Here is a 17,193-nt window from a genome sequence, read left to right on the forward strand (position 1 = left end):
GACAAGGCACCAGCACTAAAAAAATGTCCCCAAAATGGTTTCATACTCAACTGTGAACTCTTTGAAAGGGTCCATATAGACATTTAGTAAGTAACTGTGAAACCGGATTAAACATTTAGGTGTGAGATTCGCTTAGTGAATGAATGGGAGTGGGAGGTCAAAAGTTTTTTTTTAAATCTACAAGTTTAGACATCCAAACAACTGTTTAAATTACTTTATTATAACTTTTTCTTTAATAATCCATATTTAATAAATATTTATATAAAATTATCCGAAAAAGGCCAAATTTGAAGCATAAATTTGAAAAAAAAAACAAACAAAAATTTTGAAAGCCAAACTGCTTCAAAAAAAGCCAAATTCGCGAAATTTGGCCTTAAAAAAGCCAAGCTGGCAACCCTGAATTGAAGCTACTTGACTCACAGACTTATCGTCACTCAACTAGCAGCAGCGTGTGTGACTGGAAGTGGACAGGGCTGGTAGACTGGTACACGTACGCAACATGTATGTGAACGGGGTTGGATCAAATACTGACTTTTAACAATTGAAATGCAAATACTTTCGTTTAGGTTACCAGAAATACAAATACAAATACAAATACTTTTACTCCTAAGTCTAAAAATACAAATACAAATACAAATACATTTATTCCTAAATCTAAAAATACAAATACAAATACAATTACATTAAAATTGTATTTAAATACAATTGAAATACAAATACAATTGTATTTGATCCAACCCTAATATATAGAAGATAGATATAGACTAGCGGGGGATACCTGGCGTTGCCCAGGTGTTTGGAGGTAGGATTCTTTACTTTTTTGTTTCCCCAAGTTGTTGTGGGGAAAACAACATAAAAAAAAAAAAATAAAATAAAAAAGGGATTGTCCAAATTGAATAGAAATTGTCTGATATAAGGAGAAACTCCACATTGATCAAAAGCTGATTTCTTTCTGGATGTTCCGAGGTGAAAGCCGAGAACATGCGATGTTTCAATTAGTTTCACTTTATTTATACTTAAAAGTCGAACAAACAAGTGACACGGCGAAATAGCGCGATTTTTATAAAAGTCAATGTAAATAAATCTAGACGTGATGTGCGTTCGCAAATCCTCAATATTATGATTTAGACGATATATAAAAAGTTTTAAGACATAGTAACCCCCTAGAGAATCGCAGCAAAAAAAGCCTTTGCAAGACATACATAAAATGATCACATTTTGCCTTTTATAGATATAGATACTCGGGGATGGGGGGGGGGGTTACCCGGCGGTGCCATGTGTTTGAAGGTGTGCGTGCTAAAAAAAAAAAAAAAAAAAAAAAAGTTGGCCGGGTGTTTGGAGGTGTAAAACAAAAATAAAAAAATTTTAGTAGGTAGGTAGGATTGAACCTCGAAGCCTTGATGCAAAGGTGGAAACGAAAGAGAAAAAAGCCAGGCACCTAACCATCTCGGCCACGAGGGGAGAGGAATTGATAAGCATGTTAAGTTAAGGCATATAAAGTGAAATATACAGGTGCGAGGAAATGGTGTGATGTTTGACCTAGTTTTGCGCTGCAAGCCAGATACTGTTTCCCCCGCCCCATCATTCGTTTTTCGAAGATGCGGCAAGCTAGTAAAAGTCAGGTGAATTAAATACACATGCAAGCCCCATTCTGAAGTCGTAGATATTACGATTTAGACATGATATAAAAAGTTTTAAGAGGAGCGAGCCGACCGAGAAGGTCAACGAAAAAAGCCTTTCGCAGACATACACAAAAAGCGAACATACATACATCATACATACATACACATTTTCGCTTTTATATTTATAGACTACTGAGGGTGCCCAGCATTGCTGGGTGTTTGTAGGTGTAAAAGAAAAAAAAAGGAAAGGTTTTGGTAGGGAGGTAGATTCGAACCCGAAGCCTTGAGGTTAAGGCGGAAAAACAGTGACATGTTACTGCGCCGCTAAGTGAGAACTGGTGAAATTAAACATTTAAAAAACAGGTGGTTAAACGAATGTCAACGTTTTCTAGGTCAAACATCAATCACGCCATAGTAGTAGAGAAAATGAAATCACAGCGCGAATTTTGTAACATTAAAGTCGCTGAAATAAAAGATATTTATGATCTGTAAATCGGGCATATTATAATCTAGACAGTATATAAAAAGTTCGAAGAAACAGTGATCCCTCCGAGCGACCCCTCCCCAAAATAGCCTTTGGCAGACATAGGTAAAAAAAAAAAAATGCACACACACACATTTTTGCTTTCATATTATAGATTACATTTCTTGTCCGAGTGACACATTATTTCGTTAAACTTTCCAGTTTAAGACTTTTTTTTTTTTTCCTTTTTTATTTCTCTACCTGGACTTCGAGCCAAGATCAGTGTAGCATTCTGATGCTACATTTCAGCTTTTCTGTCATCTGTCAGTGAAGGAGAAATCCTTCATAGCTGAGACAATTTTTATGTTTGTTCCTATCCAGATTGTCCCTTTTTGGAGAGCTGGATTTTCTCCACATAAGAAACCAACCTTGTGTCTTACTGTCCTTGTGGGGAGGCAAATAAATAGGAACTTAACTAGAAACTGAGAGCACCCCCTACAAATATTAAAATATTGATTTTGCATTTTTTATTTCTAATATATCTCTATATAAATAAAATGAACTCATTTTTTCCCGTCTGATTTTGACATTAATAGGATGAAAAATCAAGATATTTCATGCAAATATAATATGCACAAACGGCAGAACAATATCTGAGGTGTGTTATAGGCTTATTATTTCTCAAATTCCTCGATAATCTTAGATTTCTATACTTTTTCTGCTGAGAAGTCACGGCCAAAATCGGTTAAGATCAATGGAAGTGGTAAAATATTTTCTCTCTAATAAATTCCTCCTCCCCCTGCCACCACTTAACACCGTTTGGGGATCGTTCACAAGGAACAGTTGAGAAGAGAACACCGGTTTGGTTCGTAGTTCTTTCATGTGAAGTTATTTAAAATCACTAAACTAAGCTGCAGTGCTCTGTGCCGTAGTGGTTAGCGTGCTGGACAATTCACATTATATTTTCACGTTCACGCCGACCTACCGTAGTCGTTTTTTTTTTGTTTTTTTTTCCTAAACAACTGGAATGGACTTTTCTTGGTGGCCGAACTGTTAACGTTGCAGATGTTTGGTTTTTTTTTTCACACTTTATTTTCCTAATTTACTCATGACTCCGGTTTTGATCCTTCCTACTTACCTACCATAACATTTTTTAAAACTCCCCCCCGTCCCGGAAACAAACACTCGGGCAACGCCGGGTACCCCCGCTAGTATATATATATATTTTTGGATAGATTAGTGTCTATGCGATTATAATCTGCTGAAAAAAATTGTAAAAAGAAGACGGAAAAAATATTGGGGGTTGGTTGGGGATGTACTGCTCACACGTGAAGCAAAAAAAAATATTTCACATTTTCGTTTTTTTTTGTTTTTTTTAAACAAAACACTGTTTAATTCACTGTTAAAAACTAATGCAATGGATAAAAGTGCACGCAAGTAACATATTTACAAAGCTTATTTTCGTATTTTTTCAACCATATAAATATTTTTAAAATTTAACCAGAACTAACGCCGGACTGGTTGGAATTGCTTTAATTATATATTCTGATAACTGAATAGTTCTAATTAAGCTACACTCGACGAGATGTTGCATCCCTCTGCCTGTTCTACAAATACTTCAATGGTGAATGCTCTGACGAACTGCAAACACTTGTACCTCCCCGACGTAACTACCCCCGACAAACCCGACAAGCTACTAAGTCTCATCCCTTTACAGTAGAGATCCCTAGGTGCAAGAAGGCCTTTTACTCCAATAGTTTCTTCCCCAGAACTGCGGGTCTTTGGAACTCCCTTCCGGGATTCTACTTTCCCAACTGCAACGATATGCAGAAATTCAAGTGTAATGTCAACAAACATCTTTCTACTCATCTCCCTTCATAATGACCCCGCTAATTAAGTCCCTAATAGTAGCCCCCTGCTTCAAAGTGGCACTGTGCCTTGTTTGGGGTGAAAATTGAATAAAAAAAAAAAAAATTTTTTTTAAATAAAAAAATGTAAGAACATTTTTTTATATTCATATTTTAAATTTTTTTAATTCGTTCTAGAACAAAAAATTAAGAAACCATTTGTTTACAGCCATGCTATTACTGATAGTATTGCTGCTGCTATAGATAGTTTTTAGATATGTATTAAAATAGAACTTTTTTTTCAGGTATCATGATTTTAAAATTACTCAAGAGAAAGCAAGAACGGATGAAAATAGTAAAAAGATTGACTTATTTAATAGTGGGTGCCCGAAGAAAATTTTTTTTAGAAAATTTTCAATACTCGTTATATTGAAGTCTTCTTTTAACACAAAAAAAAGAGTGCTCAAAACTATTTTGGACACTCCAATCTATTAAAAGTGACATCTCTTCTAGTTAATTTCCAAATTTCATGAAAAAATTCTTAAACGCAGTACAACCATTTACAAAAATCTTACTGAAAATTTTACTATTTTTATCACTTTATTTGCTTAAAACTCTTGAAATATATTATGTATGTTATTTATTAATTCATTTGAAAATATATCCATTTCCAAACAAAAAGGTGGTATTTTGAGGACTTAAAGCTTTTTAAAATATGATGATTTTAGCAGAACTCCCTTGAAATCTGTGATTATCCAAAGTGTTTTACTTTCATCGTCCGTGTGTATTGCTATTTTTAGAATTCAAAGTGGAGAATCAGTTTCAAGTGTAAATTTAACATAAAATGAGCAACCTTTTCTTGGTTATCATAGTGTTTTAGGTGCTCTAAATTGGGACAACATAAAAAAATTGATTAGTTAAGAACATGAAAGATGAAATGTAGTATCAGAACAGGTACTACACTTCGAATTATTTGCTAAAAGCAAAAATATATTTTAACAAATTAGGCACAAGGATGTTTTCGTTAAAAAATTTTCTGTACAGCAGTAATTCTTGCCAATAACGCAAATGAAAAGTTACATTTTTTAATTATAATTAAACTTACAATGTGTCCAATAAGCAAATTTTGTATTTTGATGACTATTTTGTGTTTTTTAGATTTCTTAATTTTTTTTTCTATAATCAAAATATCCTTTGTTAAATATGAGGCGTCTTCAATAAGTTTCCAGACATTTTTGTACAGGCATTTAAAACTGTTGTAGACTCTTGAAAACTCAGTATGTTATTGCTTTACATCTTATGAAATGACTGACAAATTTTCATAATTTCAGGTTAAAATGAACAACTACAAAAGGAATTGAAATACACCCTACTAAAGTCAGATTGTCACAACTGGTGAATTTCAAAAATACAATCTAGACGCGAGGACAATTTAGAAAAACGATATGCAATAAAATTGTTTTAAACTTGGAAAACTAGCACCAAAATGTAGGAAGTGCTTCAAACTGCTTTTGTACTATCTTGCATGAATCTAACATCAGTTTTTGAGCGACATAAGAGATTCAAGCAAGGCAGGGAGTCTGTGAGATGATGAGGTGTGGGAGGAGTAAGGAAGTAAGAAACCAGAGTTGATTGGTCAAATAACGAATTTAATGGATAAGCACCATCATGTGTCTATAGAAACAATAAGTGCACAGTTTGATGTCAGTGTGGGAACTATATACACAATTATTCACACCCAAGTCATATTTTTAGCTTTGATCTCATGACTATTAGGTTTAATATATAATAATAATAATAATAATTGATAGAGAATTGTCTCTATAATAATAAACATGTAATCTGCAGGAATTAAAATATAAAAGCATATCTTACAACCGGGCAATGCCGGGCAGCCTGTTCTTATATTAGTTCCCTTAATCATTTTTTTTTAGTCTTACATTATAATATCATTCCATATCAACATTCAACAGCTTTATGTTCAAGAAAAAACATCTTCAGTTTAATCCAACTTTGGTTGGATATTCATGAATACCAGTAATTTTGTAATCGATCATTTCAACCAAAATCAACATAAGAATTCTTCTAAAGACAGCAATATATGGATATTTATTATATATTTCATAATATCCAATTTTTTAAAGCAACATTTCAGTCTACATTTTTGTATAAAACTTTATATACAAGACTTTTTTCCACACTTTATAATTAACAGCTCGCCTCCCTTTTCTAGTGCATCTATCAAAATCTCCCAGATCAAAATCAAAACAAATCGATTCGCTCTTTCTTGTTTGAATTGCATCTGAAATCAAAAAGTGACTTTCAAATCTTCATGACAAGCTACAGACTTCTTTTCTACCCTACCAATCATGTGAAAAGTTAAACACCTCAATGTGATAATGCTTCAAAGAAAAGCATCATCATTTGAACTTTCTAAATGAAGCCATCTCATCAAAGCCAGATCAACTATTCCATATCATCACCTCAAATGTGTCCAACATCCAGACCTAAAATTTAAGTCAACTTAAAAAAAAAAAAAAAAACTTTCTGAACTATCAGAAAAAAAAAAAAAAAAAACACTTTTTGGTTGACCATATTCAATTGTTTATAAAAAAATACAATTGTCAACTTACAACTTATTGCAAATTGGCTTTGTTTTAAACATCTTTAGTTACTTCACTATTTTCAATAAATTAAACAAAAATAGTTTGAGAGACCTATTCACATATTTTTACTTCTGTAAAAATATATGCATACATTACATGGGTTTACAAACATACTCCATACCTGGGCGAATGCTGACCATGTAGAGGTACAGGATACTTTTAGGTGTAAGTAACTCTAGCATGGTAGAGAGAACTCACCTTCCTCGCAGCCGCCCTGACAATGCGATCTATGTATCTGTCCCAACTTGTGTTTCCTGTGAACGTTAAGCCGAAGAGTTTGAAAGAAATACTTTCAGGTAATCTTTAGCCATATCTATTCGTGGTAGAGAAGGTTTCTTGTAATTATTGAAGGGAACGAGCTTAGTCTTGGCAACATTGAATGTGACCATTTTTGTCCCCATTCTACTGTAGATTGGAGATCTTCCTCTAGTGTTTCTGCCATTTCCTTAGATATGTGTTCATTTGTTTTCCCCTTGTGCCAGTTATAGAGTGTGGTGTCATCAGCAAATATACCGATCTCAGAGATAATTTTATCAGGAAGGTCATTTATGAATATTAGGAATAATAAAGGTCCAAGGATCGACCTCTGAGGTACACCCACATTTATACCATATTGTTTAGATGTACGACCATTGATGACAACCTGGATTTTTCTCTTATTTAGGAAGGATTTAATTATGTTAAGTATTTGTCCAGTGATACCATATGATCGGATTTTTCTGAGAAGACCATCGTGCCATACCCTGTCAAAAGCCTTAGATATATCTAGGGCTACTGCCCTACTCTCCCCTGCTTTATCCAGTGTATAGCATATACGTTCAGAGATTACAGTTAAGATATCTGCCGTAGAACGAGCCTGCCTAAATCCATATTGTTGATCAATCAGAAGTTTAGCAGCTGTAAGGTGATGGACTAGAGCTTGGTCAATTATGAACTCAAATATTTTGGCGAAAAAGCGGGAGGAGCCTAATGGAGTTTTTTTTTTTTTTTTTTTTTTTTTTTTTTTTTCGCTAGAATTCTTGTAAACTGGTACCATAGAAGCAATTTTCCAGCAGTCAGGAAAGCAAAATTCATTAAAGTATTTGTTATAAAGTTTGGACAGGACAGGACAGGACTGAAGCAACCTAAGCAGAGAATTTTTTTAATAGCAAGCCAGGATGAGATCGGGTCCACATGCTTTTGAGGTGTCCAGGTTTTTTATATCATGCCCCTGAGAAGGGGTAATTTTCAGATCATCCAGTGTGGCATCAGTCAGCAAAGGAAAGTTAGGGAGGGAATGCCATATGATCATGGCATTATTATTGCCATATGATCATGGCAATATTATTGCCATATGATCATGGTATTATTATTGCCATATGATCATGGCAATATTATTGCCATATGATCATGGCATTATTATTGCCATATGATCATGGCAATATTATTGCCATATGATCATGGCAATTATTATTGCCATATGATCATGGCATTATTATTACCATATGATCATGGCATTATTATTGCCATATGATCATGGCAATATTATTGCCATATGATCATGGCATTATTATTGCCATATGATCATGGCAATATTATTGCCATATGATCATGGCAATATTATTACCATATGATCATGGCAATATTATTGCCATATGATCATGGCAATATTATTGCCATATGATCATGGCAATATTATTGCCATATGATCATGGCATTATTATTGCCATATGATCATGGCAATATTATTGCCATATGATCATGGCATTATTATTGCCATATGATCATGGCAATATTATTGCCATATGATCATGGCAATATTATTACCATATGATCATGGCAATATTATTGCCATATGATCATGGCAATATTATTGCCATATGATCATGGCAATATTATTGCCATATGATCATGGCATTATTATTGCCATATGATCATGGCAATATTATTGCCATATGATCATGGCATTATTATTGCCATATGATCATGGCAATATTATTGCCATATGATCATGGCAATATTATTGCCATATGATCATGGCAATATTATTGCCATATGATCATGGCATTATTATTGCCATATGATCATGGCAATATTATTGCCATATGATCATGGCATTATTATTGCCATATGATCATGGCAATATTATTGCCATATGATCATGGCAATATTATTGCCATATGATCATGGCAATATTATTGCCATATGATCATGGCAATATTATTGCCATATGATCATGGCAATATTATTGCCATATGATCATGGCAATATTATTGCCATATGATCATGGCATTATTATTGCCATATGATCATGGCAATATTATTGCCATATGATCATGGCAATATTATTGCCATATGATCATGGCAATATTATTACCATATGATCATGGCATTATTATTGCCATATGATCATGGCAATATTATTGCCATATGATCATGGCAATTATTATTGCCATATGATCATGGCAATTATTATTGCCATATGATCATGGCAATATTATTACCATATGATCATGGCATTATTATTGCCATATGATCATGGCAATATTATTGCCATATGATCATGGCATTATTATTGCCATATGATCATGGCAATATTATTGCCATATGATCATGGCAATATTATTGCCATATGATCATGGCAATATTATTGCCATATGATCATGGCAATATTATTGCCATATGATCATGGCAATATTATTGCCATATGATCATGGCAATATTATTGCCATATGATCATGGCAATATTATTACCATATGATCATGGCAATATTATTGCCATATGATCATGGCAATATTATTGCCATATGATCATGGCAATATTATTGCCATATGATCATGGCATTATTATTGCCATATGATCATGGCAATATTATTGCCATATGATCATGGCATTATTATTGCCATATGATCATGGCAATATTATTGCCATATGATCATGGCAATATTATTGCCATATGATCATGGCAATATTATTGCCATATGATCATGGCAATATTATTACCATATGATCATGGCATTATTATTGCCATATGATCATGGCAATATTATTGCCATATGATCATGGCATTATTATTGCCATATGATCATGGCAATATTATTGCCATATGATCATGGCAATATTATTGCCATATGATCATGGCAATATTATTGCCATATGATCATGGCAATATTATTGCCATATGATCATGGCAATATTATTGCCATATGATCATGGCATTATTATTGCCATATGATCATGGCAATATTATTGCCATATGATCATGGCATTATTATTGCCATATGATCATGGCAATATTATTGCCATATGATCATGGCAATATTATTGCCATATGATCATGGCAATATTATTACCATATGATCATGGCATTATTATTGCCATATGATCATGGCAATATTATTGCCATATGATCATGGCAATTATTATTGCCATATGATCATGGCAATTATTATTGCCATATGATCATGGCAATATTATTACCATATGATCATGGCAATATTATTACCATATGATCATGGCAATTATTATTGCCATATGATCATGGCAATTATTATTGCCATATGATCATGGCAATTATTATTGCCATATGATCATGGCAATTATTATTGCCATATGATCATGGCAATTATTATTGCCATATGATCATGGCAATTATTATTGCCATATGATCATGGCAATTATTATTGCCATATGATCATGGCAATTATTATTGCCATATGATCATGGCAATTATTATTGCCATATGATCATGGCAATTATTATTGCCATATGATCATGGCAATTATTATTGCCATATGATCATGGCAATTATTATTGCCATATGATCATGGCAATTATTATTGCCATATGATCATGGCAATTATTATTGCCATATGATCATGGCAATTATTATTGCCATATGATCATGGCAATTATTATTGCCATATGATCATGGCAATTATTATTGCCATATGATCATGGCAATTATTATTGCCATATGATCATGGCATTATTATTGCCATATGATCATGGCAATATTATTGCCATATGATCATGGCAATATTATTGCCATATGATCATGGCAATATTATTGCCATATGATCATGGCAATATTATTGCCATATGATCATGGCAATATTATTGCCATATGATCATGGCAATATTATTACCATATGATCATGGCAATATTATTGCCATATGATCATGGCATTATTATTGCCATATGATCATGGCAATTATTATTGCCATATGATCATGGCAATATTATTACCATATGATCATGGCAATATTATTGCCATATGATCATGGCAATTATTATTGCCATATGATCATGGCAATATTATTACCATATGATCATGGCATTATTATTGCCATATGATCATGGCAATTATTATTGCCATATGATCATGGCAATTATTATTGCCATATGATCATGGAAATTATTATTACCATATGATCATGGAAATTATTATTACCATATAATCATGGCAATTATTATTGCCATATAATCATGGGAATTATTATTGCCATATAATCATGGGAATTATTAATATGTTAATAAAAATAAAGTTTGCTAGAATGTAAATTAATATTAACTCATCAAGTTTGGATAAATGGTAAAAACAAAAAATCCAAATTAGCAGAAAATTTTGCAGTTATTTGTTTTTATGGCTTGTTATTTCGATCTAAAACAAGTTGATCATTTTTTTTTTTTTTTACCACTGGCGAATTAAAAAGAAACTTTTATGATTACATTTGGAACAACATATGATTGCTTAAATATGGATTTAACGTTTCGTTGAACCTAATTTATTTACCTATCGATTTATAGAAACGAATTTAAGATTTCACACGTCAATAGAAATACTTACTATTATTCTGTGTGTAGTGAAAGGAGGACTTGAAATTTTACACAGAAATAACATTCATCACGTTTAGTTTTTAAAAACTGTTCTCCGGTCTATATTATAACAAACATACGAGACAGCTGTTCCGTCGTCTAACGAATATGGGCGGGTGCTACAGTGCTCTACACAGCGACATTAATACAAGGAAAATCTGAATAGATTTTAAACTTGATCAAGTTCATTAGGAAACAAAGTTATGAAAAACCGATTTACAGTTTAGTTTGCGTAGATTAAATCAAAATGCTAAAGATAAAGACTTTAAATACAGAAAAAAACCTTTAAATTACGAGGAAAATACGTTTAGTTTTTACGAAGTGAGGGTCCATATTACATATAAGCGAAAAAAAAATGTTGAGAGACTTTTTTTAAAGAGTTACAAAACTAAACACGAAAATGGTTAGGGAATACGTTTAATTATAAAAATGAGACAAAACTTTATTCATGAAATTCCGAATTCTAAGAAATTACAAACACACACTTTGGGTTAGGAATGCTGAATAAAAAAAAAAAATTAAAAAGAGAAAAAGAAAATTACATGTAAAAGAAAATTGGATCTTCTGATGAGGAACATAACTGTAATCAATAAAGCAGCTTTGAAATATATTAAACCTCCTCCCCGAAAAGAACACATTTTATTCACTAAAAGGGGACGAATCCAACTGAAAGTGTTTACTGTTTCTCTAGCGAAAAATAAGTTATATGAAAAAGTTGAGAAATCATCCAACACGGAAGTCAATTCTTTCATGAAACCATTTTTATACACACACACACACATATATATTAGTGAGATACTTTCTATTAAAATAAAATTTTTAAACCTGAAGGACAGAAGAATTAATTTCTAAATTGTTAATTCCGTTAATGAACAAGTTGTAAAAGAGTGAAAATGTGCTTTCAATCTACACATTTCAATGCGGAAAAGCGAAATAGAATTCCTACACCTAACAAAATAGGAGTATTGTTAGGTTTCGCATTTTTTTTTTTTTTTTTTTTTTTTTTTTTTTAGATGAGGATCGATAATTTAGATCACTTTAGGCTACTGTTCTCATCTCAGCATGAAAACAGTATTCCGAATAATTCAAATACAAAATAAAAATATTTGAAACCCTTGGTTACAAATAAGAAACCAAATGCTTAAAATGCGAAAGCAAATATTTTTATTATTAAAACGGATTCTTGTCGGCTCTTTTGTTGTTATCAATTAAGAAACAATTTGATGGTTTTAAGGATACAGTTTCAATTTGATGGGAAATCAGGGTTTATTATTATTATCATTATTATTATTATTAATCTTAATAAATTAGATCATGTTTGCTTAATTTAAACTTTCGGATTTAGAAGTTTAGGTCGGATTTGTATGGAGTTTTTCCGTCATTTGTGATTAAATAAATCACACTTGCCGATTTTTAGTTTTCCAGATATACAGCAGTGAAACAGTCAATAGATGGACGTAAATTATTACAGTATTTTATTAAAATCTCGCTTATACACAAGTTCCTATTCCCTACCAGGAAGGCAAAGTTAAACACGAAAGACATAAAAAAATAAATAAAATAAGGAACAATTTGGATTGGAACAAATTTAAATTACCTCAGTCTCGAAGGATTGCTTGGCTGAGGAATAAAAAATTAAGCGTAGTATCGGAACAAAGGTTGTTTTTTGTTTTCATTTTTTTAATGAATATTTATTGAAAACAATTTTTAAAAGTCTAATATATGCAAGGGAAGTTCCAAAACTAATGCCTCCCATTTTTTTCTGCCCGAATGGATCAGACGTAAATTGTAATGTGAATTGCATTGTTATGCTGACTGAACCTATGCATCCATGACCTGAAAGGTATCTCTTTTGCAGATATTGACGGTGTGTGACAAAAAAAAAAACTTCTGTCATAGACATGGGTCAGAAGCAGAGATGCGTCATTGAATTTCTGGCAAAAATGCATGGTGATGACTATTCAGAAAAATAAATTCTGAGGCAGAAAAATTTGCTCCTGTTTTGGTACCTATTCAACTACGAGTTACAAAAAAGTTTTACTTTTAGAACAACCCTAGTGTATATGTTTTAAATTATTTTCTTTACGCCCTCCACTTGACTACGTCTCCAAAGATAGAAACACAAAATTAAATCTTTTAAAAAAAAGGTCGTCTGAAGCTTTTTGAAGATGAAATTCATTGTTGAAAAACTTGGTGTTAAATTTTTTATAGTAGATTTTGTTATTTGCTAAAGAATTGGAGAATAAGAAAATAAAGTCCCCTTCCCCCCATCATCGATCAAATTGGAACATTTTTTTTCAATCGATAATATTCCGAATATTCGAATAAAAACGAGTCTAAAAAGACTCGTTATGTTAATGTGTGTTAATAGATCGAGTAAAGTATTGTCATGTGAAAGCGTGATAATGTTAATATGAATCTCTTCCTTGCGTGACAATTACAACGACCTTTTTTAAGGTATGTCGAAGAGGAGGAGTGGACATATTTGAGCCACATTTTTGTGCCGGTGCCTCTCATATGGGAAAGCGGGGGGGGGTGTAAAAAAGGTAATCCGGTTTGTTTACTGAATCATCTGAAAAAATGATGGAAAAGGACAAAAGAAAAAAAAACTAATTCAATACAAGTTTTGTTTATTTTGTATTTTCATACACTTGATTTAAAACGAGGCGAGGGAATGACGTGCGTGGGTGAGCAGCTACACATGCATAGCTTATACACACACACACACACACACACACTTAAGAGGAAGAAGACGCATAGTTTGAAACAGTTGTTCATAAAAAGGAACACATTCTTATAAAAGAATTAAATTCATTCATGGCCGTGTAAGCAAGAAAAGAGAGAGAGGAAATGTAAATCGCCCGAGGTGGACAAGAGATTTTACTTGTATCAACAAGAGGAAAAGGTTACATTTCTTGGAAGGGGAACACTTTCGAAAGATTATTACTTGATGCCGAGGTAGATGAGCCGTTCAAATTAAAGCGATACAAATCTAAAGAGGTAAAAATAGGTTATTTCGCATAATGTCGAAGATGACAAATCGAAACATTAAGGGTCAAATGGAGGGATCGATGCACCTTTTAACACGAGTAAACACACCAACAACGATGAAAAGACAAAAGCAAAATCATTTTTTATATTTAGTTTAACACGAGTAAAAATAACTTCATAAATTTACAAATTTGAATAAATTAAAAGAATTCTTTCCTTTTCAACCACGAACACCTAACGTGCACGCTGCAATCTGCATTGCTACATGACCCTCGGGATTCTTACAAAACACACATGACAAATAGAATATATTAAACATGCCAAACTCGCATGTTTTTTTTTTTTTTTTTTTTTAATAGAGCAGGCTTGGTGCAGAATCTCAAAAATAACACAACTCGGTAAATGCAGGAAGTTGTTGAAAGAAACCGGTTTTTGATTTTTCGAATTGGAAACCTTCAAATTAGATAAATTGGCGAAAGTGGGGAAAAACGTTGAAGTTCAATTCTATTACGAATTCATTAGACATTTTAAAACTAATTACATTGTTGACATTAATTTATTAAAGGTTTAACAATTTTTTAAAGTAATAATTTTCCATATTTCTAATAATCAAGATAATTACCTAGAAATAATTATGATAGCATGAAATGGGGTTTCTCTCATGCATTGACATTCTGACAATGTACGGTAAATTTTTACGACGTACCCCAGTGCATTATAAACACCTCAACATCTCCATGTTAAGAACGGCATTTGGAATAACCCCCACTAACCTCGAAAGCCGTTCTTAACATGGGGTGGTTGGGGGTGTTTATACTACTCTGGGGCAGGTCGTAAAAAATTACTGAATCTAATATTTGGGATACGAGTAAAGCTTGAAGTTTTAAATTAAAATGTTTGAAATATAAAAATAATATAAAAGTGTGTTCATAATAAAAGATAAATTAATCAAATGGGGGGGGGTATATTGACAACAATCTGCTTACCTGATCATCTACCAAAATGTCCTCGGTACTAGCAGCTCCCTAAGGAAACAAAAGGAAATCATCAAATAAACTGTTCCTTTTTTTAAATTTTAGACAAAAATAGGAACACATTTTGTGTCGTTTATTCAATAAAAAATTTGGAAACTTCTCCCGGAATTCACAAATGGGAGAGGCCGGTTCAAATGAAATGGAGTTCAATTTAAAATTAGCAAATTATACATACATGTTATATACATATATAGAATAAAATAAAAAATTTAATTTAGTTGAAGTCAATTGTCGTTATGAATTATATTATTTACGAATATTTTCTTTTTATCAAATATTTTGTCAGTTTTCTCTTGTTTGTTATTTACACAAGTAAACAAAAGATAATCCTCGTAAAGTAATAAGAGGCATAAGTATAGGCGCTTTTCATAAAAAAAAAAAAATGAACTAATGGAACCAAAGAAGTTTGAAAGATTCTTTTTTAGAGAAACAATTTTATTTTTACAAATTAGCCTTTTTTTATTTTTTTCCTTAGAGAAAAAAAGAGTTTGAAAAAATACCTCGGTCTCTTGGGCTACCTCCATGCGTTTCCATGGGTCTGCTAGCGAAGCCAGCGGCATTTTTGGACTGAAAAGCGGAATTTTGATGGAATTTTCCGATTTTTCTTGACGTAAAAATGTGAGAAAATTCCAAATTTTGATTATTTCACCACCTCAAGTCGTCACACACACTCGTTCGCTCTCCCTCGATGTGTATGTGTGTGTGTGTGTCTATAAGACGAGAAATTTAAGATGGCGTCGATTTCCAGTGAAAACGAGGCTTTGACCTGCTTATCTCTCACGAGCAGCTGCAGTCTATTTAAACCGAGGAGAGGTTCTCTTTCCAGTTCTTGCCTTTTCGATTTCGCTTTTGTATATTCTCAGGGCCTCGTTTACTCATGAACCCTTGAGTCGGAATAAGGTATGATTCAATTCAGTCATAGGAGGTCATCTATCTCCTTCCCCTCCTCCTGGAGGGGTGGTTTATTGCTGGTCGCCTGTGGCGCACCAACTGAGAATGCCGACAAGTCCGATCACAGCTAGTTTGTAGCTTCTAGTTCTCTTTATTTAGGGAAGCTAGATTCTATTTCAACGTTAAACTTAAACTGATTTTATTCTTAATTTTACAAAAAATAGGAACGGGTAGATACTTGCTTCAAATTAAAGATTGTTTCCAAAACTCTGGAACTTCAGAAGTTAGAATTTATTTCAAGCAACTGTTGAAATAACACTGTGGTATGCATACAGTATAGAACTTTTAGCATCTCCTGAATGACAGAATCCGACAAAATCTGACATTCAAATTTTTTTTTTTAAGTTTCAGAACTTTAAAATTATACAGGTCAATAACAATTAAATTTTTTAGTGTAAAAGTTATTTGTTCTTTATTTTGTTTTCAATTTCTCAGCTTCAATGAATGCCAACTTCTTTTTAAGTGAAGCAGTTTTTATAGAAATTTTCCAGTCATGATTGTGAAGTTCAAAAATGTTTTTGTAAAAGTAAAGAAAATAAGAAACATTCATTTCATTTTCAAACATTAAACAAGGAAAATTTTGTTTTTCAACTTTTGATAAAACTACAAAGATTTTCAGTTTTATTCATTTTATTCGGTTCTGGGGTTCGGGAAGGAGTGAGTCACTCTCTCGACAACAGCACGTTTCTGCTCTCTTCTTTTCCAATCAACCACACCTGGCCTCTCGCCACTAATGTCATACCGCACAATCCGAACGTCA

General features: G+C 32.7%; 1 protein-coding gene across 5 annotated transcripts in view; it reads right to left on the minus strand.

Annotated features, from left to right (window-relative positions):
• Positions 1-16,568, minus strand: part of LOC145247353 (ribosomal protein S6 kinase 2 beta-like) — a 291,613-nt gene extending 275,045 nt beyond the window's left edge. For 2 of the 5 annotated variants that reach the window (XM_080109027.1, XM_080109031.1), the window contains exons 1-2: positions 15,983-16,215; positions 15,435-15,473 (exon numbers count right to left, since the gene is read on the minus strand). In XM_080109027.1, the coding sequence (XP_079965153.1) occupies positions 15,435-15,473; positions 15,983-16,042 (99 nt within the window). In that variant the 5' untranslated portion in view covers positions 16,043-16,215. Of the gene's footprint in view, positions 1-15,434; positions 15,474-15,982 lie in introns of all 5 variants that reach the window. The other 3 variants (XM_080109030.1, XM_080109028.1, XM_080109029.1) reach the window with 3 other exon arrangements.
• Between the last annotated feature and the right edge of the window lie 625 nt (positions 16,569-17,193).

This window comes from Euprymna scolopes, chromosome 25 (assembly GCF_053919585.1).
Source record: "Euprymna scolopes isolate OS-2025 chromosome 25, ASM5391958v1, whole genome shotgun sequence".
NCBI classification, from domain to species: Eukaryota; Metazoa; Mollusca; class Cephalopoda; order Sepiida; family Sepiolidae; genus Euprymna; species Euprymna scolopes.